At 42.6% G+C, this 26,810-nt stretch overlaps 1 protein-coding gene across 2 annotated transcripts in view; it reads left to right on the top strand.

Moving 5' to 3' along the window:
- Positions 1 to 26,810, top strand: part of SORCS3 (sortilin related VPS10 domain containing receptor 3) — a 418,783-nt gene that overhangs the window by 150,122 nt on the left and 241,851 nt on the right. For both annotated transcript variants that reach the window (XR_013838924.1, XM_079976042.1), the window contains exon 2: positions 5,563 to 5,630. Coding sequence is in view for 1 of the 2 variants with exons in the window: in XM_079976042.1 (XP_079832168.1) it covers positions 5,563 to 5,630 (68 nt within the window). In the remaining variant the exon portion in view is untranslated. The remainder of the gene's footprint in view (positions 1 to 5,562; positions 5,631 to 26,810) is intronic.

Here is a 26,810-nt window from a genome sequence, read left to right as displayed (position 1 = left end):
TTTCAACATTGAAGAGAATGTAGTGGGGTATCTGGTTCTGCTAGGGCAAATACTTTTAGGTGCACTATGGAACTCCTCTGCCCTCTCCTCTCCCTGTGTGTCCCCTATGGTTTACCAAGACTACGTCAACTTGTGCACTCCCAGAGAGCTTCTCCTTAATCCTTTTTACTCTTATGTCATGCTTAGCGTGTTGTCTGAGCATGGGCTTATGGTTAAGGTCTCTCCTTGTAAACTACAAACGAGGTTTGTTCTTGGCTACAGCTAGTGGTGAGCAAGGAGAGACCTTAACCATGAGCTTGGGTGCTGATGACACAAATCGTGGCTTAGCTTGTCATGTCAACCAGACCCATATCCCTCTGTATTCAACTTGTTACACGAAGAGGTGTGCCATATGTGAGGGAGGGAAGGAAGGAAGGAAGGAAGGAAGGAAGGAAGGAAGAGTTTGCAGTATAATTCACAACTTGAGAACCATGAATGGCAAGTAGCCATGGGTTGCACAATGGGGCACTATCAAACAACTGAGTGAGTTGACTTTTTTTAAAAAAATAGAGGAGGTGAGAATTCATAGATGCAATTGAGATATTTTTGATTGCCTATTCTTTTTCTTTATGAGTGCCACTAGTGCTTTGGCAATTTAAAGAGAGTGAACACAGGGCTGATCCATCCATGAGGCAGACTGAGGCAGCTGCCTTGGCAGTATCCAAGGGATGGTGCCTTGGATGGGGAATTTATCAGGTGGGAAGTACTATTTGAACAGGAAATGAATGTGAGGCAGCTTTTGATGGTGCCTTGGCTGTTCCTGGAAGGCAGCTTAGTGTCCCGCTCATGGAAATTTATAGATTGCTGAGTTAGCGAGACATATTACAAAAAGCCACCCCACCAATTACAAAACAGCACAGAGCACATGGGGTGAGAAGAAAGGTTAACACTAGCAGACAGTTCAGAAAGGTGGCCAGCATTAGCTCATTAGCAGTGCTGAACTTTGAGATGGAGAAGATGTATTGCTGTATATACAGGCCACATCCATACCATACATTTAAAATACTTTAAGCAGTCACAGCTTCCCCCAAAGGATTCTGGGAGCTGTAGTTTGTTGAGGTTGCTAAAGTTCTTAGAGTGGTTTGACAATGAATTCCTCTTCACAGGGAACTTTGGTGTGAGGAGAATAGGGCCCTCCAAGCACCTCTCAACACCCTCAAGAAACTACAGTACCATAATTCTTTGGGGAAAACCATGACAGTTTAAAGTAATATAATGCTTTAACTGTATGGTGCTGTGTTACCCTACTTGCTTGGGACACATCTCTACAGATACCATCAATCTACTTTTTGTACAGGGTGATGCGGGTGGCTCTGTGGTCTAAACCACAGAGCCTTGGGCTTGCCGATCAGAAGGTCAGCGGTTCAAATCCCCACGATGGGGTGAGCTCCTGTTGCTCAGTCCCAGCTCCTGCCAACCTAGCAGTTCAAAAGCTCCTCCAAGTGCAAGTAGATAAATAGGTACTGCTCCAGCGGGAAGGTAAACGGCATTTCTGTGCGCTGCTCTGGTTTCGCCAGAAGTGGCTTAGTGATGCTGGCCACATGACCTGGAAAAACTGACTGTGGACAAACGTCGGCTCCCTCGGCCAGTAAAGCGAGATGAGTGCTGCAACCCCAAGTCGTTCGTGACTGGACTTAACTGTCAGAAGTCCTTTACTTTTTCTACATTCAAAGAATAAACCCTTCTGGAACATATGATTAAATTTGGGGAATTTAGCTCAACTGCACCAAGGGAAAACATTTCCCACTGTAACTCTGTCTTTCTATAGTATTGTGTGGGATGCATGTACAAATAGATTATTTCTTCCTTTGAGAATGCTTTTTCCATAAATGGTGCTGTATCCAAGATATCAAGAGAAATTTAGAGTGACAGAACTAACTGTACTGTAATTCATCATCATTCACTAGGAAATGAAATTCGTCTTAATTACCTTCAAAAATAGCAAGAGCTTTCATTTAACAACAAGGGTAGGTAGGAGATACCATTATCGGAGGGAAAAGCATTTCTCACAGGCCAGTCAGGTCATGCTTCACTGGAGGCCGCTAGGCTTGGGCTAATTCAGACATAGCTATGATCCTTTGCACATACAGCGGGGAAAGTGAAAGACAAAGGCTCTCTACATGGAACCAATGCAGTGTTTTGGCAAAAACATTGGAGGGGACATCTATTTGCCATGAAGAGATCTTTGTCTAGTCAATATCTCTCAGACTTTCTACCTGATAAGGCTATTAGGAGGAAAAAATGTGCAGTGAGAGAACCATGTATGCCACCGTGTACAAAAGGTAAGATCAAGATGAAAGGAAATAAATATTATCCTTTAACTTATTGGGAACAATCCAGAGAAAGAGAGAAATGCCCAAGGCTGAATTATCATGGACAGGGGCAGACTTCTGAATTTTTGCACCCTGTGCAAGGCCAATATTTGATGCCCCCACAGGTCTCAGGGAGGTTCAGAGGATAAAATCACAATATAAAACCACAAAATACATAATCAAAATAAAAACAATAACAACCCAATAACACCCCCCCCGCAAATAGAATTTAAAACACACATACACAATATTTGTAGTAAAACATAAAAATAAGCACCCATCGGGTATCTTCAATGAGTAAATTAAAAGATCAATTTAATTATCAAAACATTTTGGCCATTGGTCCCCCCCCCCCACAATTGCAACCATTCATAGAAGCTATTTAATAGAATCATAGAATTGTAGAGTTGGAAGGGACCCTGAGGGTCATCTAGTCCAGCCCCTTGCAATGCAGGAATCTTTGGCCCAATGTGAGGCTTGAACCCACGGCCCTGAGATTAAGAATTTCATGCTCTACCAGCTGAGCTATGAAAGGCAATTCATATTGCGATTGATTAATTTTGAGTCCATCTTCACATTCATCTCTCATACATGGATCTTCTCAGCTTAGTGCCCTGTGTAGGAGAACCGCCTGCACCACCCTAAATCTGGTGCTGTCTTGGAGTAACTAGACATGGGGAGGACTGTGTTTAAGCCTTATTTAAATTAGTGGTGCTTTAGGACTCAGCTGTATGCACTCTGATTTAGACTTGTAAACAGCCACCTCTCTGGAATTCCTTTGAGGTGTCTAGGATAATGGTTTTTTTCTTTCTTTTATGCCACAAATAACTAACTTTGGTATGTTTATGGGAAGGTGTGTGTGTGGGGGGAATTGAAACTAGTTGTGTTTCTGAACTTATTTGAAAGGCTGTATTGATCTCAGTGATTTCAATGATATTAAAACCATAGCTGTCAACTTTTCCCTTTTCTTGCGAGGAATCCTATTCGGAATAAGGGAATTTCCCTTAAAAAAAGGGGAAACGTTGATAGCTATGATTAAACATGTGTAAATTTCTTTGGATTTCATCTCTCCAGGCTGGCATCAAAAGTGAGATTGGAGCAAAGAGGCAGCTTCTGTTGCTTATAGTTCCTTGCTGGGTAACATCCCAAAACAGGGGCAAGGAGAGAGAAACTTTCTCCCCTTTGTTCAAAAACCTCTCTTTAATTCTATACCTCTGAGGTTTTCAAATGCACCACTCTCCAAATTTCCCCCACCATTGAATAGGAAGTGGCTTGTTATGTGAGAACGTCCTCTGTTCAAGGCTGCAGTTTGGACTTGTCTGCTCGGCTTGTGTGTGTGTGTAATTTATATGGGTGACGCGTTATACATTTTGTCTGCATTGTATGTATATATCACAAATGCCTCAGGCAGATCTTGCTGCTTGCCAGAACCCTACACGAGGTTGAGGTCCAAAGGGATGGTTTATCATCTCTCTCTCTTTCATCACGGTTTTCTATCACTCAGAGGTGGGAGGGCAGAATTATTATTTGATAACTACGAAGTACCTAAAAATCTACACTACTTCTGCTACAGGCAGGGTCATTACTCTAGGTTTGCTATACAGCAGTATAAATTGAACCTGAACACATAACAAGCTAAGTCGCGTGAGGCCTGACACTTGTAAGTTTTTGGATGATGGAAGATGTAACAGCAAAGGCCATTCCAGAATATATATTTTTAGATGTCCCAAGTTGTGTGGGAAATGGAGTTCAGATCTAATAACTCACATTGAGTGCCAAGATGGAAAAATCTTGGGTGTAGGTTGTTATGCTGATGTGTCTACTGCAGTGCTAGGGAACTTGTGGCCCTTCAGGGGTGGTTGGACTTCAACTCCCATCAACCGCAGCCAGCATAGCCAGTGGCCAGGTGTCATAGTCCAACAACATCAGGACAGCCAGAGAAAGAAAGAGATGGGGGCAGGGAGAGATAATAAGCTACCTCCACCCCTAGGCTAGAGTGCTGAGTTAGGTATGTGATGGTTAGGCTCATCCTTGCAGCTTGAGAATCCAAACTATGCCAGAGGAAGGAAATATGCTAACAGCTAGTGTTTGCAAAACTGAGTGTACCAACTACAGTGGCACCTCGGGTTAAGAACTTAATTCATTCTGGAGGTCTCTTCTTAACCTGAAACTGTTCTTAACCTGAGGTACCACTTTAGCTAATGGGGCCTCCCACTGCTGCTGCGCTGCTGCCACACAATTTCTGTTCTCATCCTGAAGCATAGTTCTTAACCCAAGGTACTATTTCTGGGTTAGCGGAGTCTGTAACCTGAAGCGTCTGTAACCTGAAGCATCTGTAACCCGAGGTACCACTGTAATTGGACAATTTCTCAGATTTTGATTGTTAATTTATTTAAAATCTTTTCTGATGTACTTAATATTTTAAAAAATATCTAAGCGATATACAAAAATACAGCACAAAGGCAATAAAAGGGTATAATAATAACAACAGATCTGACATAAAAGCCAGTTAAACAGTATTATAAAAACCCAGTAAAACTAGATGTCAAAAAGATATTGTAGTTTCTGGTGGGGGTTCTGGATACTACTACTACTAATAATAATAATAATAATATTTATACCCTACCCATCTGGCTGGGTTTTCCCAGCCACACTGGCTGGCTCACAGCATATATCAGAACATACTAAAACATCAAACATTAAAAACTTCCTGATATAGGGCTGGAAATCTTATGTATTCCCCCAAGTAATTTGGATATATTTGAGTCATACGAGGACATGAATGGGTTATGGGTCTGCAGTTTAGGCTGTCATCCAATGCACATTTTCATGGGAATAAGTCCAACAGAACTCAGCAGGACTTACTTCTGAGTAAACAGACAGAAGCTTGCACTGTACTGTAAGTCAAATAAGCCCAGAGGAAAATGTAGGGAAGAGAAAAGCTAACAAGGCTAACTTTGGTGTTTTATTTTATATCTCAAGATGTTTTGAAATTGAAACAAAATGTTTCTAGCTATGAGGATGCATTAAGCTAACAATTTCTCCTCATTGGCCTTCTCCCCGCTCCTTACTTGATCTTATAATACCCCAACTTTACTGGATAGAAGCTAAGCTCTCCTTTTGGGTGGTTTCAGATGTGTTTTGTATCTATAAATATATTCAGAAGAGTAAAAGTAGGTTCTCTCTCTCCCCCCTCTTCTTCTCCTCTCAGGTGATTCTCATTCTTACAAAGCTGTATGACTTCAACTTGGGAAGTGTTACTGAAAGCTCGCTCTGGAGGTAAGCAGATTATATATCACATAGTATCTCCTGGGCAGATGTTTGCTGCATGAAATGTGAATGTTTGGGATGACAGAAGGAGAAAGAAAAGCTTTTCCCTTCCCCAATGAAATGTGAGGAAGCCTGTGTTTGCATTTGTGTATGAACACCATGGGCAGGGGACTTTACATTGCAGAGAAGCTGCCTTGGGATCTAGGGATTCTCCTGATGATAGAGCTTCCTTTAATTTACCTCTTTCGATCAGTCGTGTGGTGAGACAGAGCTGTAGAACTGCCTTCCCAAACTGACATTGCTGCAGATTATCTGGGTGGGACAGAGGAGGGTGGTGCTGAGGTTGTGCGTACACTCGATTAAAGCCAATTTGGTGCTTCCACTGGTCTGCCCACACAGCCTGGACCTCACCACGAATGTGTTCTTCTCCAGTCCCCTCCAGGTAAGGTGCCAAGACTTCGATGTTGGGAGGGCATCTCCACCGTTCTGCAATACCAAACCAGCCACTGCTGCTTTCAATCAAAGAGTTTCACAAGCACACATGCAAACTATGGTATGCCATTTTAAGATAGGAGTCGGTAAATTTTACAGCCTGAGGACCACACAGCTCCAAGGATGAATTGGGTAGCACAAGTGATGAGAGTGAAGGTTGGATGAAATGATTCTATGGTCCATGTGCAGCCCACAGATGGTAGTTTGTCTATGTCTGTTCTAAGAAGTACTGTAGTGGCTGCTGCTGTTGCTGTAGCTACTTCTACTATGTATGTTCAGGTTTCTTTTCTAAGGCTATGAAAAATGAAATAAGGCCAGATTTAAAATGTCAGTCAGCTGGCAAAGGAATGTGTTCTCCTGTTAAGGCTTGCCTGGGTGTCCGAGAAAAGATGAATGGAGAATAAATGGGTGACTCTTGAGATTGAACAATAGATCTGTATCCCATCTCCTACAACATTTCTTCATATCCTTCTCTTACCTAGTTAAGGGAAAGTCACTTTCAGGAACTGTTTCTGGAACATAACCAGAGAGAAAACGGCTTCACTGATGGAATGTGTTAATGCATTAGGGGTTAATTGTTCCTAAGAGCTCTTGAAACTTTTCAATTTGCATGGTACCTCTAAAGCCTAATTGCACTGTACTGTGCTAATCCACAGAGGTATAAATAACCCTGAGACTAATAGGAGGGAGCGCAGTCATTTCCACTTACTGCGTACTTTTCAGGGTATTTAAGCCTTGAAAAAAACTTTTTTCCTTGTACCTAACAAGTGCAAATGACACAGTGATTATAGTATAGGCATAATTGCTGCACAATCTGGCTCTGCATAAATAATGTAATGAGCCAACAGAAATCCTCTACTAATGCTGAGAAGTGGCTGCAGTGTTTGAGCAGCGTAAAGAGGAAAAAAATGACAGCAGAGCTGAACTTGGGGCCTTTTGGACAGAGAAAGGAGGGACAGAAAACAGTGGATTCAAAATGCGATTCTCCCTTTTCTGTGTGTGTAGGTCTTAAAAGCTGTGCAAAAATATTTGCTGAAATTAAAGATCAGAACTTTGTGTTTCTGAAATTACCCAGGAATATTCTGCATAGTGAAAGTTGCTCAAATACTGGAAATATTTGGATAGTGATGCTTGGAAACGTACGACAAGAGTCATTTTGTCATGGTCAGAGCTGCCCAAGGTCCCAGCTCACAAAGGACCAACGCCAGTTCTTGCTATATACAAAAGTCTTTATTAAGGTTCAGTTTCCAGCTCTACGTCTCAACCCTAGACCGCTGAAGCTCCATCTGAATCTCCTCCCCCTCGACACCAGTTCAAGACCCTAGCCTTGCTCCACCTCCTCCTCTGCTCCTTTCTCCTCTGGGTCCTTCTGCCCTCTGGGGTGTTGCCCTTTCTGGACTCTTCTGATGCTGATTCCCCGGATTCTTCCCCCTGTTTCCGGCGTGCTTTAGGACCTGGCTCCCAATCCGACCTCCCTGCTGTCCCGCGCTCCTGTACATTTGAACTTGGCGCGCGCGTCCAGCCGGCAACCTTCCTCCTGACCGTTACACTGCTCCTGTCACTGCTTCCCCCTTCGGGGGGGTTGGCTGGGTCTGACTTCCCCTCCGTTCCCTCACTCAGCGATAGGGGCGTGGTCAGCCCTGCCTCATCTTCTCTCCCCACTGGAGGGGAAGCCGGCCCTGACGCATGGGACTCTTCCCCCCCGCTACGCCCTGGTGGGGAAGCTGGTCCCGATCTCCAGCTGCTGCTTTGGGAGTCGCCGCTGGCCCCTTGCTTCTGGTGCGTCCTTCCCGGGACCCCCCTTGCCCTGGCCATCGGTGCCCCCTTCTGGGAATCTTCCGAATCGCTGGAGAAGCTCATGGAATCTCTCGGCCCACTGTCATACTCCCCTACGCTGCCCTCGGATTGTTCCCCTTCGCTCTCCGCTCTCTCTCTCTCCCCTGTGCCTCTGCTCCTGAACCCCTGACAGCTAGATAGCTCAGTCTTAACCTCAAGGTTGTGGCTTCGAGCCCCATGTTGGATAGAAAGAGTCCTGTACTGCAGGGGGTTGGACTAGATGGCCCTAATGGTCCCTTTACACTCCACAAGTCTATGATTCTTCTGTTTGCAGAAGCAGCCCTTAGTAAATTTTGAAGATCAGAGTGGTTTTGATTAAAGTAACTGGAATGCAGGCAAGAGATCGTCTCAACTTTGAAATTGAGCAGAGGTTGAAAAGAGTAGGATAATTCTCAGTAACAGGAGGTGAAAGGAGGTCAGCTAGCAAATCTAGCCAGTCTGGATGATACTTTCATGGCAAATCATTCATACGGAGAATACTGTGTATAGCCTGGGCAGCCATGTCTTATTTCATGGTTACAGATGTCACTGTGTAGCTACTGCAGACCCAGGAGCTGTTAGTGAGAATCAGCAGCTATGCATGTGGAGAGCACAGTTCCTAGGAACCATCTCTCCTGCAAATACATCCCTTGGGACATTTGGGAAGCATTGTGCAGAGACAAAATCAGCTGTTCCAATTTGCCTGAATGACTTGCAGGATGCAGGACACACAGACTGTCCAGTTGTGTAAGAATTCTTAACAAAACACTGATAGCTTCCAAGCTGATTGACCGGGCAAAGCGGGAGTGTTCACTAGTCTGAAACTGCAATCATTGGGTAACCACAGTAATGAAATGCATGCACTGGAGAGATGTGATAATTGATGTGAGGCCAGTGATGCCAGATGTAGTGACTGAGGGGCAGAGCATGGAGGGCTTCAGGGGAGGCTGCTAGCTGTACAGTTCTAACATCACAAACTTTCTTGGTGGGATGCTTGAGGAATTCTATTTCTGTGAAATCTGTTGTGAACTGGCTGCTAATGTGTGGATTTGAAAGTAATTGTGCTTAAAATAGGATGGAAGGGACTCATGAATGAAAACATGTGGAATTGACACAGATCAGAAAAAGCATGAGATATCCACCTTTAGCTACTTGTGATAGACAATTCAGTGCATTACTTGTGACAAACTGCTGGTAGCAATTGGCAATACCATATTTAATAGGGATTCTATTAAAAAAAAAGGATGTTCTTAATACTGTAACTTTGAATAAATCTAGTTTGTAAAATTTTATAACCAACTCTCTGGAGCACAGACCTTTTGTTGTTGTTACACTCCCATTACCTTATTTTTGCATTTTCGCTGCTGAATTTTTCTTGTCTTCAGCCATTCACACGTGATTGCATGAATAAAGTACTGTGGAAACAAGCAGTCTGCAAATAACACTTCTGCAGTGATTGCTGCAATTGTAGGAACAATATACTTTCTGCTGCACTCACAGAAATTAGGGCAAATTCTGTACTTTCTTTGCTCGCATGACACTTTCTCCATATGATCACATATACAGAGATGTAGAGCGATGATGGTTAAGATAACCAGCACCCTCTTCCATGTATCATTTTGCGATCAGAATTCTGCTTTCCCAAAGCCCTGTGTTGGACAGCGTAATCTTCTGGTTTGGCTCTCCCTGCTGTGTGTGTGCCAGCAGCTAAAGTAGCATCGAGGGATGCAACAAGAAAGTCTAGATTAACAAATTATGATACATACATGCCAATAAAGGGGGAAATCTCCCTTTTTGAATATTTGCCAAAACATAATTAAAAAACAACAAGTGGTATTAGGCCATCCTTTTTCTTTACTATGTAGAATATGTTGCGAATGCAGAGAATATGGTTTATTGAGCATGAAAAGCTATACCTTGCCTTTCTATTAAAAAAATGCGGCTAAGGACATCAAAATCCACAATAAAAAACTAATCCACATAAGAAATAAGCCATAACACAATAAAAATAGCTACAAATAAGATAAAAGCATATAAAAATGTCATCCAATTAAAAACATCATTAAATTAAAAACAAAGATTAAAACATAGAGAAGAAACGTATCATTTCATTAGGCAAAGCAGCTGTTTAAATGAAAAGAATTTTGCTTGCTGGTGGAAAGCCATCTAGAAGGGACTAAAAGCCTTTCTTAGAAGGGAGTTCCAAAGCCTGGAGGCAGCCGCTGAGAAGGTCATTTTTCGGCTTTCCATCAAGACAAGACAGGTGTTGGCAAAAAAGGGAGAACGACCTGTCACCACCTGGGCAGGCTTGCATGGAAGGAAGTGGTTCTTTAGGTAACCTGGTCCCAAGCTATTAACTCTTGCAAAATGCTGCATCAAGGTTCTGTTCTGACATTATTGCCATTGGTTCTTACTGCTGGAAAACAAGAGTTGTGTTGTTACTACTGCCACAGGGTGGATAAATTGCTCAGTCCTCCTTCTCCTTTTCTTTTCCAGTGATTTAGTGAGGGGCTGATCAGAGTCCAGTCACTGCAGTCTCAACAACTGACACTGCACCAGTACTGGGCTTGGGTCCTGTCACTCTCCTGAGAGGGAGAGCTTTTATCAAACACCAGCCTTGGAGCCACAATGTACTTTGACAGGAATGGAGTTGCTGACAGGACTGGGCCCAGGGTGTGTGTTAGGGTCACCATTTGTACCAGAAAATTCTGGTAATGTCTGGGAGGTGGGGGCAAAATTGGCACCTGGGGGGGATTTTTAATTAAATAGTAAATGTTTGGGATTTCATCTGCTCCCCGTTGGAAGCTGAAGCGCTGTGCATTAGTGTTGTTGCCTCCTAGACAGCGATTTCGGAAGCCTGCTTACTTCTTGAAATATAGCAACCCTAGTGTGTGTGTGTGTGTGTGTGTGTGAGAGAGAGAGAGAGAGAGAGAGACAGACAGACAGACAGACAGAGAGAGAGTAGTCACTGGCACTGAGTACCAGCATCTCTGTTTTTGCTGCCCATTGCAGCCATTTGTGCTGGCACCCACAACACTTTTTTCTCTTTTATTAATATATGACTACATGCACCTTCTATTTTTTAAAAAATAAAAAGCATTGCCTGGGCCATGACATATTCTGCCAGAAGGAGGTAGCCAACATGGTGCCATCCAGATGTGAATTTTAGCCCCATCATTCCCAGTCAACATGGCTGATGATCATGGAAGATGGGGTAGAAATTGTGGTCCACAGCACCTGGAGGCAACATGTTGGTTTCTTTGTCTTATACCAACAGTTTTTAGAAGATTTTCTCCAATCCTCTTAGAGGCTATAACAGGACTGGAAATGTCCCAAAGTATTCTCCAATCTTTCCTGACTTTACAGTAGTTTCTGTATCCAAAGTTCAGACAGAGGTATCAAATGGACCTCTGGGTACAATAGAGAAACTTTAAAAAAATAGGAAGCTGTGCAGAAGTATAAAAGAGAACCTAATTCCAGCACCAGACTACACAGGCAGATACATTAATAAAGATCAGGCGACCAGTTAAATAAAAAACAATTACAAATTGCATTTGAACTATTTTGCTAACAACTTATATAACAACTTGTTATATGGGGGGGGGGGCGGAATAGGCAACATGCCTGTGTAAATGCTCTGGGTCAACACTTGTTATATGGGGGGGGGGGGCGGAATAGGCAACATGCCTGTGTAAATGCTCTGGGTCATGATCAGGACAGAGTAGGATATCTTCTCACCTTTTTTGCTTGTGACAGGTGTTTATTTTGTTATTAACATTTTATTGATTTTTAAAAATGCAAACATTCAATTCAATGAGGGAGAGATGAAACCCCTCCTCTCGAACCACAGTGCCAATTGAAGTTGAGAGAGAGCGTGAGAACTTCCTTTCTGGCCCTGTCAACCAGTGACCCAAGTAGCTCAGTTGAGGCTCCAACTGAGGGTTGGAAGCTGCAGGTTCAGAAGCTCACGAAGAAGAGAAGAAGAAGAGTTTGAATTTGATATCCCGCTTTATCACTATCGAAGGAGTCTCAAAGCGGCTAACATTCTCCTTTCCCTTCCTCCCCCACAACAAACACTCTGTGAGGTGAGTGGGGCTGAGAGACTTCAGAGAAGTGTGACTGGGCCAAGGTCACCCAGATGCTGCATGTGGAGGAACGGAGACGCGAACCCAGGTCCCCAGATTACGGATCTACCGCTCTTAACCACTACACCACACTGGCTCTCATGAGGCAAAATGACCCTGAATCCATGTGACTGAGGCCTCAACCCCTTCTCTCTATAGTGAGATTCCGTGGGATCACCCCATCCCACGAGATCCTGCAAGAGCCCAGCAGGGAGTCAGAACACTATCTCGCCACTGCTTCCTAGGCCACATGCCACTGGGCAAAGCCACACTGCACGCAATCTCACCTGGAATGGAGCTTTGTATCAGTCTACATAGAAATCAATGAATTCTTGCCATGCTTCTGTGAATTAGGTTTTTAATTAGGGTTACACCAGTATTGTGTTGTGTCAGGTTAGGAATGGATTGCCATGGTTCAAATCTCTCACTTGGTCACGAAGCTCACCTTGGACTAGTTACTGCCTCTCAGCCTAACCTATGTCACATGGTTGTGGGGTTTTTTTGTCTTTTGATTAAATGAGAACCATGTATACCACCTTGGTTGCAATAAATGCATACTGTTACTTAATGGATACGTAGATATTTATTTATACTGTGGGCCACAATTGGGGTATTCTGAATTACAATCCAGCTGCTTTCCATTTTAATTGGCTCCCTCCATTTTTTATATATTTAGGGATGAATTAGTTGGCCTTATTCTTGTCTTGATGCCAATATACTTGTGTTCCCTCTTGCTCATACTTTCTAAATTCAATACCACTTTCTGCCAAGGTGCTTAAAATTGTAGAGATTTTTCCTCACTGTGCTGGCAAACCTTATAAAACACTGAATCCCAGACATATATTTTCCTCTAAGGTAGAGATTCTAATGCTTATTCGTGTTTCTAAATGCAATTATGAAGTTTTGTCTAATCCTTTTTGTATGGAAACGAAACTGGCAGATGGCAGTCATGACAAGATTACATCCCTGAGCAATGCTAGTGCTCTCTTCTTTATTATTAAGCTAACAATGGATATTATGCTGCCATTTTCATGCTCACACAATATAAATTTTTCTCCAGCAAATCTCAGACGTACCTAAAATAGGTAGATTGCTTTCAACCTAGAAGGTGCCTTGACATGAGTTTTGACTGATTTCCATTTTTGGTGTAAGGATTTTGAAGAACCCAAAGTTTCTCCATGGAATTAAAATAGTGTGGCGGTCTGATCTTGTGCAGAAAAGTTTCTGCTACCCTGCACTTACATTCATGTCAGCTGGTTGGTATCCTGTGGGGAAGGGGAAGGTGGAGGAAGTGAGAAGATGTGGAAAACTACAAAGGTGTAGGATTAATATTTAATAGTGTCTAGTTCAAGTTTGTTCAAGTATTTGAACAAAGATGGAAGGAACTGTAATAGACCTGCTGGGTTTAACTATCACTCTTCTTTAGGGGATCAATTCAATACCCAATAAAAATACTACTTTAAAAAAAATAAAGAAATGAGTTATAGGAGAATAAAAGGTAAAGGTAAAGGTACCCCTGCCCGTACGGGCCAGTCTTGACAGACTCTGGGGTTGTGCGCCCATTTCACTTAAGAGGCCAGGGGCCAGCGCTGTCCGGAGACACTTCCGGGTCACGTGGCCAGCGTGACATCGCTGCTCTGGCGAGCCAGAGCCGCACACGGAAACGCCGTTTACCTTCCCGCTGGTAAGCGGTCCCTATTTATCTACTTGCACCCGGAGGTGCTTTTGAACTGCTAGATTGGCAGGCGCTGGGACCGAGCAGCGGGAGCGCACCCCGCCGCAGGGATTCGAACTGCCGACCTTTCGATCGGCAAGCCCTAGGCGCTGAGGCTTTAACCCACAGCGCCACCTGCCCTTGATAAATCTCTGAGAAGACCAGCGTGCTGGTCTAGATGGGACATTGGCCTGATCCAACAGGATCTTCTTAAGTGAAATATTTTCTCCTCATTTCCTTTGGACTTTAAGAGAAGAACTGGTGTAATTCTTCCCCTGAAGAAGAGTGATACCTGAAACACATTGGGATTGTCATGTTTTATACCTTATTTTATGCCTCACATTGTTAAAATGTTAACGCTCCACCTGTGTGGTCTCTCTCTCTCTCTCTCTCTCTCTCTCTCTCTCATGATTGGGTGTGGCAATGGGTTTTGACCTTGAAATATCAAATCTGTTAACCCTTTTAAAATTTCATGTTGGAATGGATCATGGAGAGAGAAATCCAGTACCCCATCAATAATTTGCCACCCACAGGACATTTTCCAATTGCTTCATGCTCTAATGCTTCATGCTGGATTATGTTGATTTATTTTGTGTGTATGCTTTATTTTACATTTAAAAAAACAACCAATGGCAAAGTTGCAAACATTTACTGCGATTTGGAGAATGATTTCTCACATCAAATCACATTCTCTGAAGAAGATCATTGTGGGATTGAAATGCATCAGGACAAATGATTTTCCAAGTAGTATTATGTCTTTTTACACCACTGGAGTGGGATGCATAGGGTTGTTAGCCCAGTGGCTGGTTGTTTCTGTCTCTAGGGAGCACAGAGTAGGAACAGTCACAGGAAATGAGAACTATAGTCATGGTTGCAACCAGTACAAATAATGCATATTTTCTTAGCATCCAAATTAGGAAAAGAATTTAAGATGCTGCAGAAGATGGTAAACTAGATTTCTCTGTTATCCACTAGGTATTAGAACAGGCTTCCTCAACCTCGGCCCTCCAGATGTTTTTTGGCCTACAACTCCTATGATCCCTAGTTAGCAGGACCAGTGGTCCGAGATGATGGGAATTGTAGTCTCAAAACATCTGGAGGGCCAAGATTGAGGAAGCCTGTATTAGAAGGATCTGATCAGTATTTGATGCTGGGTTGGGTTTTTTGTGTCAGTCTTCAATGATGCATAGTTTCCTTTGCATTGAAATGAGTGGTGTAGATTGTAGAACATAACAATAATATAACTAATTACATAAAATTCTGCCACAGCAGCCAAACTGCAGCAGAATGGAAGCAATTCTGCATGTGATGAACATGGGTTGGAACGTAAATAGGTCCCTTCTCACATCCTTAGATAGAAGCTGTGAATTTGTTGTGGAACCTGAACACCCCCAAGAACACTTCTGTAAAGAAGATCAATGTTCTTTAAAACACACACACACACACACACACACACACATTTTTTCCTTCCTTAGGAGTAAAAAAAGGTTGATGTCATATATATACTGTTAAGATGCCACCTCTTCTAGCAAACCATAATGGCAATATAGCATCAGGCAGAGTAATGCAGGCAAGGCACAGAAGTCTGTTGGTCGCACCCACAAAGGTAGAAATATAGCAATTAAAAAAAATCTATCTGCATTTTATAAAGGGTTAAAGATTTGAACTTCACCATTGGTCTCTGCCCTTTATTAAAATACCTTCACTGTCAAGTCACATGAAAGTCTTTCAGAGTTTCACAGGTCAAACTCCCAGGTGGTCCATTTGTTTTGTCATCTAATTGCTCTATTGATGACCTTTCTGCGGGTCGGCAACTTTATACGATGCAGATCCCTTTTTTTTATTATTATTTATTAATTCTTTTTTGTTTTGCCAAGAAAGCTCTGAGACTAATTGCCGAGACTTCCCAGAAGATATTAGTTTACAAATTTTAATGACACTCATGATTTATTAATGCACTTCCCTTGCATCTGCTCATCTCTATTCTTGGTGGAATTCCTGCTGAATCCGAGTGAATTAATAAAAACAAAACTGCAGATTGTAATGGTGTTTTAGCTTGTCTGTTAATTAAAAGCTTTCTGCCCCTATTCACTCTTTATTTCCTTTTTTCTCCTCCCCTCCCCGCCTTCAAACACACTAGTCTCTAAAGACCAGGCAAGCATGAACTGGCAAAGCAGGTTCTACGTCAGGATCACAATCAATATTATTGTGTTTTCTGAGCTTTCCACCCATACCTAAAACACAATGTTGAAGACGTTGCTTTGTACATGATTAATTTGAATGGGTTGTCACTGTCATTGGAAGTGTAATGTAGCATGGAATTACCCAGTTGTACATGTGCAATTCATAGCTGCAGGCATGATGTTATGTTTTGAGATACTTGGAAAAGATGTCATGTGTAATCCCTTTTCCAAAATAAATAAAAGAATAAGGAATATTCTTAATCTAAATGAAATTGATGGCCTGACCTACCCAATAGTATAGACTTTGAGCCTACGAATCCTTTGAGCCCAAGTGTGGGTGTCCAATTCCATGGCAGCTTAATGTTTGCGGGTGAAGCCACCCAATGCCCACCAATCTGAAACAGAACCTTGGTCTACATTCAGAGGGCCATTTGGTAAACTCAGAAGAAATGAGACTTGTGGTGAGAACTATGAAATCAACAGGTCACCTTGTGCAGTGCCAGATTTACGTATAAGCTAAACATGCTATAGCTGAGGGCACCACTCTCTAGGGGCCCCAAAAACATTTAAAGGAAAAAAACCCACTGGGTGTACATCTCCAAAATATAAGATAAAAAACAAATAAAATAAAACCTACATACAGCAAACAGTGTTTGTGTTGTGTAGGCTCCTATGATGTACGTAATAGGCCCCGCCTGCTAGCCTGCTCCATAAAATATCACTGGTTTGCTAATTTCTATATATAGGGTGCAAATGGCTTTAGATACCTGTTAGGTCCATAAATTACCATATAGCATATATTCAACGCAAAAGCAGCAACAATTTGTTGTTGACATAGGACAGCTGGACATATAAAGGGCCCCATTACCTTCAGTAGCTTAGGGCCTCATCAAACTTAAACCCGGCCCTGACCTTGCGCTCAGAGATATCTCTCTCCCAACACCCTGTTTTCCTAATACAGTCGCATAACATTTGCATAAATAATTGTGCAACTGTTTGTTTCGCTTTTGAAAGTTGATAATTGTGAGTGGAAGAGTGTTGGGGATGTGTTTAAATGTGTAAGGGCAGTGGTTGGTGGATATGAGTGGATATGGGGAAGGTGAGGAATAAATCAAGAAGTGTTGTGTTTTCTCTTGAGTCTTAACTACTGACTTCAGGCTCCAACAGGTGGGGTAAACTATTTATTCATAAGGTTTTGTACAGTTCTTTGGCAGGGCTCTTAACACAGACATATATGGTAATCTAGGGGATGGAAAGAAGGGAGGGTCTGGAGATATATTTTACAAACGTAACAGTGAACAGTTTACCATGCCTGAATACATGAATGGGAAGTGTGTGTACATGTAAGAGGATATGGGAGGTGTGCAGGGAGATGTACCCAAAGAAGTAGGGTAGAATACTTCTAGAAAACTGCCTCCTTGGCTTATGAAAAGTAGCAAGATTGAATTCAGGAGTTGCTTTGCAGCCAAGAACATGCTGCTGTAGAAGACCCTCTGAGTATTGCTACAGTTGCTATCTCAGCAAAGGTGCATCTGTTAGTAGAACCCCTCCATTCCATCTGCTTGCTGTCATTTGCAGCAGTAATTCTATTGCTTTCATTAATGAACATTTAATATGTCTTGGGCTGTCTCATAAGACTTTTTAAATTTTGCCTACACTGAAAATCAGAAAACCTTGTTCAAAACAGTGAGGTTTGATGAATTGGTTTTGGCTCTGCCTTTAGCCCTCTGATTTGTTATGATTGCTTTCCCTGCATGGCTGTGTTTTACTCAGTTGTTCCTCATACACATATGTAATATGTATATCTTTTTAGCAGTATCAGCTATGGCACTTCCAAACCTTCTTTGGTACTTTGTAAAATTGTCCAATTTGGCTTGGGCCAATTCAGAGGCAGCTGAATTTGGAGGTCAGAGTCTGCTTTGTTCCTCCTACCCCATTCACTATAGGGAATTAAAAAAACACATATTTAACCATCTTCTGTTTGACAGAAGTGGATGAAATTTGCAAGCTTAGTGGTCAATTTAGACCAGGGGTCAGCAACCTTTTTCAGCCATGGGCCGGTCCACCATCCCTCAGACCATGTGGTGGGCCGGACTATACTTTGGGGGGGAAAATGAACGAATTCCTATGCCCCACAAATAACCCAGAGATGAATTTTAAATAAAAGCACACATTCTACTCATGTAAAAACACGCTGATTCCCGGACCGTCTGTGGGCCGAATTGAGAAGGCGATTGGGCCGCATCCAGCCCTTGGGCCTTAGTTTGCCTACTCCTGATTTAGACTGAATAAAGCTTGTCAAATTACAGGTAAATTGGTCAAAGGACTTTTGTTCTAGACACCCCCCCTTCAAATCTCAAAAAGGACATATTTTTGTAATCATATAAATATACTCTATATTTAAATTGAAGTCATGGTATCCTCTTTTGAGTATTGGATCTTGCAAATTTCAGAAGGAAGGATGAAGTGGTCTTCCTGCAATGGCAGCCATTAGAGTTTTAGAATGGAAGCCACTTAATCTCCAATACTATTTTGTGGGCAATTGACCTGAAAAATTGCAGGCATTAGGTAGATGACCCTGACTAAGAAACCTGTCAAGTTGCAGACAAATAGATCCAAGGGGTTTTGTGGTAGGCACCTTTAAAATTGGCAGGATTGGTGAGCAATGTGAGCAAGGGCACAGCCCCTAGTATATTAATGAGACTCCCTATATATCACATGCTATCCTGGCTCTTATCCTTTTATTGTTAGAAACTACTACTACTAATGTAGCTATTTAGATCAATATTTTAGCTGCTTGTTTTTCAGCCAAGATGGCATCTGTTACATGCAAGTGTTTTCAGACAATGAGTGCTGGCAGTCTGATCTTCCCAGCCCAACGAACAATGATCCCATTTATCATATGCACAAGACCAATTAAATAACACAGCTTTCAGTACCTGGCTAAGTTTTCTGAAAACAGTTGAGAAATTACCTTTTTATTGGATCATCACTTTTGAACTGTTATATACAACAACTTTTCTGTGAAACATGCACTCTGCAAGGAAAAATAATTATCACTATGAAAAGCCATTCTAAAAGAACAATGGGGGTTCAATGTGCATAAGCCTAGGGTTCAAATTGCAGCACAGACTAGACTAAAATTGCACTGAGTTCCAATTTTCTTAAGTCTAATCAATGATAGTTGTTGTAACAATTAATGAGACAGGAAGTGTTAAATACTTTGCCTATGCAAAGTCCTATGCAGTGCCCAAGCCACTGCAGATTAGCAGGTGTAAATTCTATAAAGTATTTAATCAGTAATGTAATAACAGAATAGTAGCCTTACACAATTGCTTGCACCTAACCACCAGTCAGGCTAATGTCATTTTCCTTCAGATTTTTGTACAAACCTGCATTAAAAGGGGTGTATTTGGAATAAAATAATTTAGAACTTCACATATGTTAATATTTAATTACATATTTAAAGATGATTTTTTGTGTGGATTTAAAATCCGTAGGTGAATGCAAAATGGCTGGGTTGATATCTGGATTGTGTTAGGAACCAAAAGGACTAAAAGTAGGCAAACATTCTCTTGAAGTTCTGAATAAAATGATCTGACACACAAGATTATGGTTCATGCAATGAAACTGTAAAAATCAGACCTGCCATTTTCCGCTAGGGTTTTTGTTCTGGCTGTTTGATGCAGAGTTTCTTTGTATAACAGCAGCTGTAAATGTTAAATAGGTAATCCTGCGTAAGTGTCCCCTGATGATTCAAGGAAAGTTACATGAAAAATTAGAGTTGCCGTCTCTTGGCACATCACAGGAGTGGGTCATGAACAATTAGTTTATAGCTTGGCAAAATATATTTCCTTTGAATAAGTGAAATAAGTCCTGCCTGCCTAGTGTTCTCTAGCAGGGATGTATTCCTGATGACTTCCCTCTCCCACATTTAATAGAAAGTTGGAAGGGACCCCTGGGGTCACCAAATTCAACCCCCTGCAATGCAGGCATCTCAGCTAAAGGATCCCAGACAGATGGCCATCCAACATCTGCTTAAAACTTCCAAGGAAGGAGACTCCACCACCTTCTACTGCCAAACAGCTCTTATAGTCAAAAAGTTCTTCTGATGTTTCGTCAGAATCTCCTTTCTTGTAACTTGAAGACATTGGTTTGGGTCCTACCCTCCAGAGCAGAAGAAAACATGCTTGCTCGATCTTCTATGTGACAGCCCTTCAGATATCTGAGGATGGTTATCATCCTCTCAGTCTCCTCTTTTCCAAGCTAAGCATACCCAATCCCCTCAACTGCTCCTCATAAGGCTTGGTTTCCAGATGCTTGATCATCTTGGTAACCTTCCTCTGCACATGTTCCGGCTTGTCAATATTCTTCGTATATTGTGGTGCCCAGAACTAGACACATTATTGCAGGTGGGGGCTGACCAAGGCAGAATAGAGTGGTGCTATTACTTCTCTTGGACACTATATTTCTGCTGATGCAGCCTAGAATAGAATTAGCTTTCTTTGCTGCTGTATCACATTGTTGACTCATATTAGTACTAAACCTTGTTGATTTACTGATTGAGCTGCTTTAAAATGTAGTTTTTACGTATTGTGGTTAAGGGAGATGAAAAGAGACTTTTAAATGCCATTAGGATGGGGAAAGCCTTGAATGTGATTAAATTCAAAAGGGATAGCAGTCTGCATGTAACAATATGTATCTTTCAATTTACCATGAACTTTTGCTCTCTGTATCCTTCTGTTGGAAAAATGTGCTTACGATTTCACAAACATGGGAGTTCAAGGCAGAACCAGATAGTGATTCTGCACGGCAATTGCCTTGCATTATGAAAACTAATTTTGGTGCATAGTTCTCTTACTTGCTTCTAGATGATCAGGTTCAGACAAGCAGCCATTACAAATTCAGAAAATATGTTAAAGCCCTTCAGGGATGCTTGGGTTAACTGTTCCTGCTGTTGCATCTGATAATCCCTGTCTGCCATTAACACATTTGGTGCATGTGATTAAAGGCTCTACATTCCCAGGGCCATTTTTAACTGGGGGTGCAAGAGGTGCACCCCTTGCACTGCATAGGACTGGGGCTGCTGAGGCCACCTAAGCTCTTAACTATCTACCTGTTACAAAATAATAAATAATTTTGATCAAGCTAGAAAAACAATATATATATATATACCTAGGTATTACTGGAATGTATACCTACTGTTTCACTAAAGGACTTTTGACTTTGTGCGCTCATTTACCAAAGACGCGCCACTCCAGCGCCACTTGTCATTCACAATGGCAGCGCTTGTCAGGACGTAAACAAAGGATAAGGTGTAAGTGTGGTGCCTGACATAAGCATAATAAAAGTTAATTTGGGGGTCCTGGGCGGATCTTTGCACCCCAGCAGCGCGTATGCTAAACACAGCGTTGTACATCCCACTCACTTCTTAAAGGCCACAGATAGCTGAAGACCAAAGGCCTGGTTAGAGAGGAAAGGTTTTTCCTGGAACCTACAGATATATACCGTATTTTTCGCTCTATAGGATGCACTTTTTCCCCTTCAAAAATGAAGGGGAAATGTGTGTGCGTCCTATGGAGCAAAGACGCCATAGCCCCCGACCCTCTCCTGGCTGGAGAGGTGACGCGCGGCTATGGCAGGAGCCTCTATAGCCGCGCGTCACCTCTTCAGCCGGGAGAGCGCGCGCGGGGCTAAAGAAGCCATAGCCCCGCGACCCTCTCCCAGCTGGAGAGGTGACGCGCGACTATGGCAGCAGCCTCTCCGCTGTGCCTTTCCGCTGCTACCTGACCTGCTCTTTGGGGCTGGTGGTGGGCTTCCCCCGCCAGCCCCAAAGAGCAGGTCGAAAGGAACCTGAAGCCTGGAGAGTGAGAGGGGTCAGTGCACACCGACCCCTCTCGCTCTCCAGGCTTCCAAGTTAGCCGCCTGAACGGCACCTTGTTTTAGAGCGGGAAAAAGAGGGGGGAAATTCTCCCCCTCTCTGCGCAGCGCCTCCTGCCGCTTCACTGAAGGGGCGCTGGGCAGAGAGGGGGAGAATTTTTTTTCTTGTTCTCCCCCCTCTAAAACAAGGTGTGTCCTATTGTCCGGTGCGTCCTATGGTGCAAAAAATACGGTAATGATGGTGCCAGGTGAGCCTCCCTGGGGAGAGCATTTCACAAACATTCCATTGCAGAAAAGGCCTGTTCTCGTCTTGTCACCCTCTGGACCTCTCATGGAGGAGGCATATTAGGGATTCCTAGTAAAGGGGCTGTAACCGTTTAGTTAATTTAAAGATGCTTAGCAGAGCGTTTATCTGACAATGAATTTGTTGCACTTCTGAAGGAAAAGTTGCATATCAATAAGATTCAGAAACATTAAATATCTAGATAGCTATTTAGGCACACTGGGAATTTTTCTTCTTCTTTAAAGGCATTCTTAAATCTCTCCCGAAAGAGATACAAAGTAGGAACAGTGCTGTAAAATAGCTCCAAAAAAGAAACTGGTATAGGTTAGAGGAGGTATTAGGAACATGCTATGTGGAGTGTGTGTGTGTGTGTGTGTGTGTGTGTGTGTGAACAGTGAAGAAATAGGCTAGGAATGTCTGTGCTTTCAGGTGCTCTCTCCTTCCCAAGCTCATCACCTCTTCATGACATTTTACAAAGGAAAGGACAATGATTGCAAACTGGGACAGGTTGATGGGCCATATATTGTTCCACAAACTATTACAGGTGAATTTGTGGCCTTGGAACAAATCGCACATCCACCCTGACTTGAAACAATGTGCCTTTCTTTTGAAGCATCATTTTGGAACAATGAATGTCTATTTCAACATGCCAGAAAATGGTTTCAATTGGCATCTGAAAATAAAGGTTTATTTTGGCAGTTTTGAAATGTTGCTGATAGCAATTTCCCCCTCTCCACATTGAAAAATGGCATTCTTGCTGGAGCATCTGGTATTATTGAAACTGCATCCAATTGGCTTTGATCTCAGTTGATAGATCCCAGAATCCACCTTCGAACAGAGAGAGATGTATAGTACTCCGTTCCTGCCTTGTGTCCATGACTCTGGTGTACTAATCATTACATTGCTGGGCAGCTAGCTCTCAGGTTGCTGCCCAGAAGACAGCGCCACCTCCTGAACTATTGAATAAGTTGCCATTGGGTGTTAAAATAAGGGGAGTGGTGACAGTTACTCAGTTTAGAGTCTAGTGTAAAATCTGTTTGGCACAGTACTGCTTGTGGGTGTTTAAACATGTGAAGTGTTTCTGAGAGTAAGAAATACAAGTGTCACTGTGAAGGAAACAGGCTGCCATATGTGTGCATGTATTCCTCTATGTGTTTAGTTTGGGGGTTTGGAAGTTAACTTTTGAAATCTTAATGGTACGGGAAATCAAATTGGAAGCAGGTAAAATACCGTAATTGAGAGAGGTGTAGATTGCATGTAGGCAATGTCTGCTGTTGGGGGAAAAAGATTATCATCTAGCTTTCTTGAGTTTGTGGATTGGGAGTCATGAGCAGATCAAGGTGTGATCTCAAGATGCAAAGGGAACACTGAATGGCAAAAAAAGCATCAATGCTGAAGTAAATATTTAGCTTTAGGGACTGTGTCTCAGTAGGGAAAGTTGAATTTCATTTAACCTTATGTTTATTTGGCTGTACTTTTGCTCCACTGGGAAGAATACTTCTTGTGTGTGTAACTACTCCTCTCTTAAAACATTTCCCCTAAGAATCAGCTTTTTATCTTTTTAGAAAACTTCTAATTTTGCTACAGAAAACCTGAGTGACCTCACTTAATATGCAAACTCATGTTCTTCTCTACCTTGAGGAGATACAAATAAAGCTTTAAAGCTGTATGGTGGAAGGCAGCCTGGAAGTAAATAAACTATTTCACCCGGTGGCCATGAAAGTCTAACGGGAAGGTTTGCAAGTAGAGAGGAACCCCTGTTTTGTTCAGATCTCCCTTCCTCTCATGGCACAGGATGCAACTGGGGTGCTGTCACAGACTGCAATTCAGGGCACACTCATTTTGGCTTGATTGCTGGAATAGCATAGCTCCTTCTTCTGCATGAACTGTCCATCAGCTGAAGTTTCCATCAACCTTCTGCAGCAGCTCTTGGCTTAGGCAGGTGGTTAGACCATAAACTATACAGTAGTTACCATTCCATGGTGGCCAACTGACTATGGAACATCTTCCAATTGAACTCCCTAAGCTTATCTACCTTCTACCATCTTTTACATTCCATGCTACATTTGTCCTGTTGCAGCAACATATTTTTTTTGACATTTGGACTGCAGTCCTACACATGCTTACCTGAGAGTTAGCTCTATTGGGGCCCACCTCTGCATAGGATTGCACTGTTAGGCGGAAATTCTCTAAACACTTCCTCAGGAGTAAGCCCTGTTGTAATTAGACCTGAGCAAATATGCATAAGACTGGCTAGATGAAGAGGAATGGTCGGAGGTTCCAGCTGAAGAACCTCCTAGAGAAACATAACAGCATAAGGTTTTGAGTGGTACAGTGGTAACGTGGGTTACATACGCTTCAGGTTACAAACACTTCAGGTTACAGACTCTGCTAACCCAGAAATAGTACCTCGGGTTAAGAACTTTGTTTCAGGATGAGAACAGAAATCGTGCTCCAGCGGCACGGCAGAAGCAGGAGGCACCATTAGCTCAAGTGGTGCTTCAGGTTAAGAACAGTTTCAGCTTAAGAACGGACCTCCGGAATGAATTAAGTACGTAACCAGATGTACTACTGTACTACATTTTGCTGATTTTTACATGACTTAGGCTGTACACTCTGGTGTGAAGTTGTGGACTACAACTTCTATCATCCCTGACCATTGGCCATGCTGGCAGAGGCTGATGGGAGTTGGGAGTCAGGAGTTCATCAACATATGGAGGTCATTAGGAAGACTACCTCTGGTGTAGGATGTTTTATCCACTTTCTATTGCTGTTTAGTTTTTCTGGCTCATACATTTTTGTGTTATTTCTTATTTGTTTCATTGCTGGCATTTTAAAAATTATTATTCGCTGTATTTGTAGGCCACCTTGTAGACCAAAATGGAGGGAAAGTGACATATAAAACCATCATATAAAATAATGAAATAAACCGTTTGTGCATTTGCTGTTAACCAAGTGTATCTGTGCTTTCCAAAAGCCACTTTTTAAAAAAGTAAATCCTAAATTCCTGTTGCCATGCGGCCTTCTTCCTCTAGAGGAATGCCTGTTATCTCTAGGCTGGTCCACCAGAGGCTAATACAAATGCTACAGCAGGCTGTGATAGGGGCTGTTATCTTTACACATGACTTTCATAAAGGTTAATAATTGGAATAAGTTCTGGCAGTTACTAATTAGCACCATTACACAATCAGTTCACATTCTAGCGGCATTAGGCATACTTAATCAGTCAATTATCATTGATCTCAGAAAGTGCTTCCTCTAAAGTTAGCAAACGCTAAGGTGCCTTTGCAAGGCTAAGTTTGACAGCACACAAGTGACCATGCAGACGAGGAGCATCATATTTCTAGGAATCTGTGTCCGGCTCCTCATGACAGTAGATGGATATATATTAGGGAAGAGATGCCCCAGACCTATTGCAGGCATAGGACTTTCTGACTTAAGCCTTTTCCATGCCCTTATAAAAAGGAATGGTTTCTCCCAGATGTATGGCTGTAATTCATCTAACAATAAGCTTCCTCAAGGCTTCGTACTTTTGGGTAGATGTTTCAATCTGACACTGGCTTAGGGAAGCTGGTGGAAGAATTTAATAGCTTCATTGAATCCCAATTAGTGTGATGGGATGAATAGTTCCCAATGGAAAGCCATAAGACAAGGCATTTTACATTTCTTTCTTATGTTCTCACACAGAGGATGAAGTGTCGCAATTGGGGAACAGAAGGGAGTCTTGAAAAAGGCCTGTAAAAAAACCAGGTGTCACCTGCGCAAGCTGAGGGATGAGCAAAATGGACTTCTGTACATATGATGGAATTCTTATGGTGTGCTTTAATTGTGAATGGATTTTGTAACTGATTCTATGATTGTAAACTGCATAGAAGGCATTTTGAGCATATCAGAAGCTTAGTTTCTGAAGACTGGGCTTTGCAGTTTCAGATCTTTGCTCTAGAAGAGGCAGGCTCTCTGTTTATAAGATTAGCATTGCTATGCACGGTGGGGAATGCCTCCTCAAGCAGCACTGACACCAAAAGAGATCAGCCATTTGATCTAAAAATAAGTGCAAAGAACCATAAAGACTGAATAACTTTGGAGCTGGCCCACACAGGAGGCAAGGTGAGACTACCGCCTCAGGTGGCAGTCTCCAAAGAATGTATCACCTGCTGCTGCGGTGGCAGCGATGGCTGCATCACACTTTTCGGAGACCAGATCTGCTGCTGCCTTGGCAGTCCTCCTCCATGCCTATAAGCAGCTTCCTGGCAAATAGAGGCACTGCTGACCTCCTCTCACCCCTTGGGAGGTGATGGCTGAGGCTGCCCTCTGGGGCCTCCTGGGCTCCGCGGCCACTTGGCATGATTCAAAGTGGGTCGCTTCCCCCATCTGCAATGGTCTTTGATTCCCACTTCAACCATCAGGTAAGGTGGATTTGATTCCCCTCTTGTTCCTGAGGTAGATCTTCTCCCATTGCTGCTTCCCTGGTTGGGGAAGATGCCCTTTTGTGGTTCGCTTCAGGTGCCAAAATATATTGGGTCATCATTGGGGCTAAATGTGGCTCTAAGTGCACTGCACCGTTAGAACAAAATCCTCCTGCATTGTTTTGGTTTTGGTAAAAAGAGTTCCTAGTGCATCATGGAAATAGGATTTTGGATGCCCATCAGGGTGTCAGTGATTGCACTCAGATCTCATCAGCAAGCAGAAACTTGAATC

The sequence above is a fragment of the Podarcis cretensis genome (genome assembly GCF_951804945.1).
Source record: "Podarcis cretensis genome assembly, chromosome: 5".
Classification (NCBI taxonomy): Eukaryota; Metazoa; Chordata; class Lepidosauria; order Squamata; family Lacertidae; genus Podarcis; species Podarcis cretensis.
This window is presented reverse-complemented; position numbering and strand designations above follow the sequence as displayed.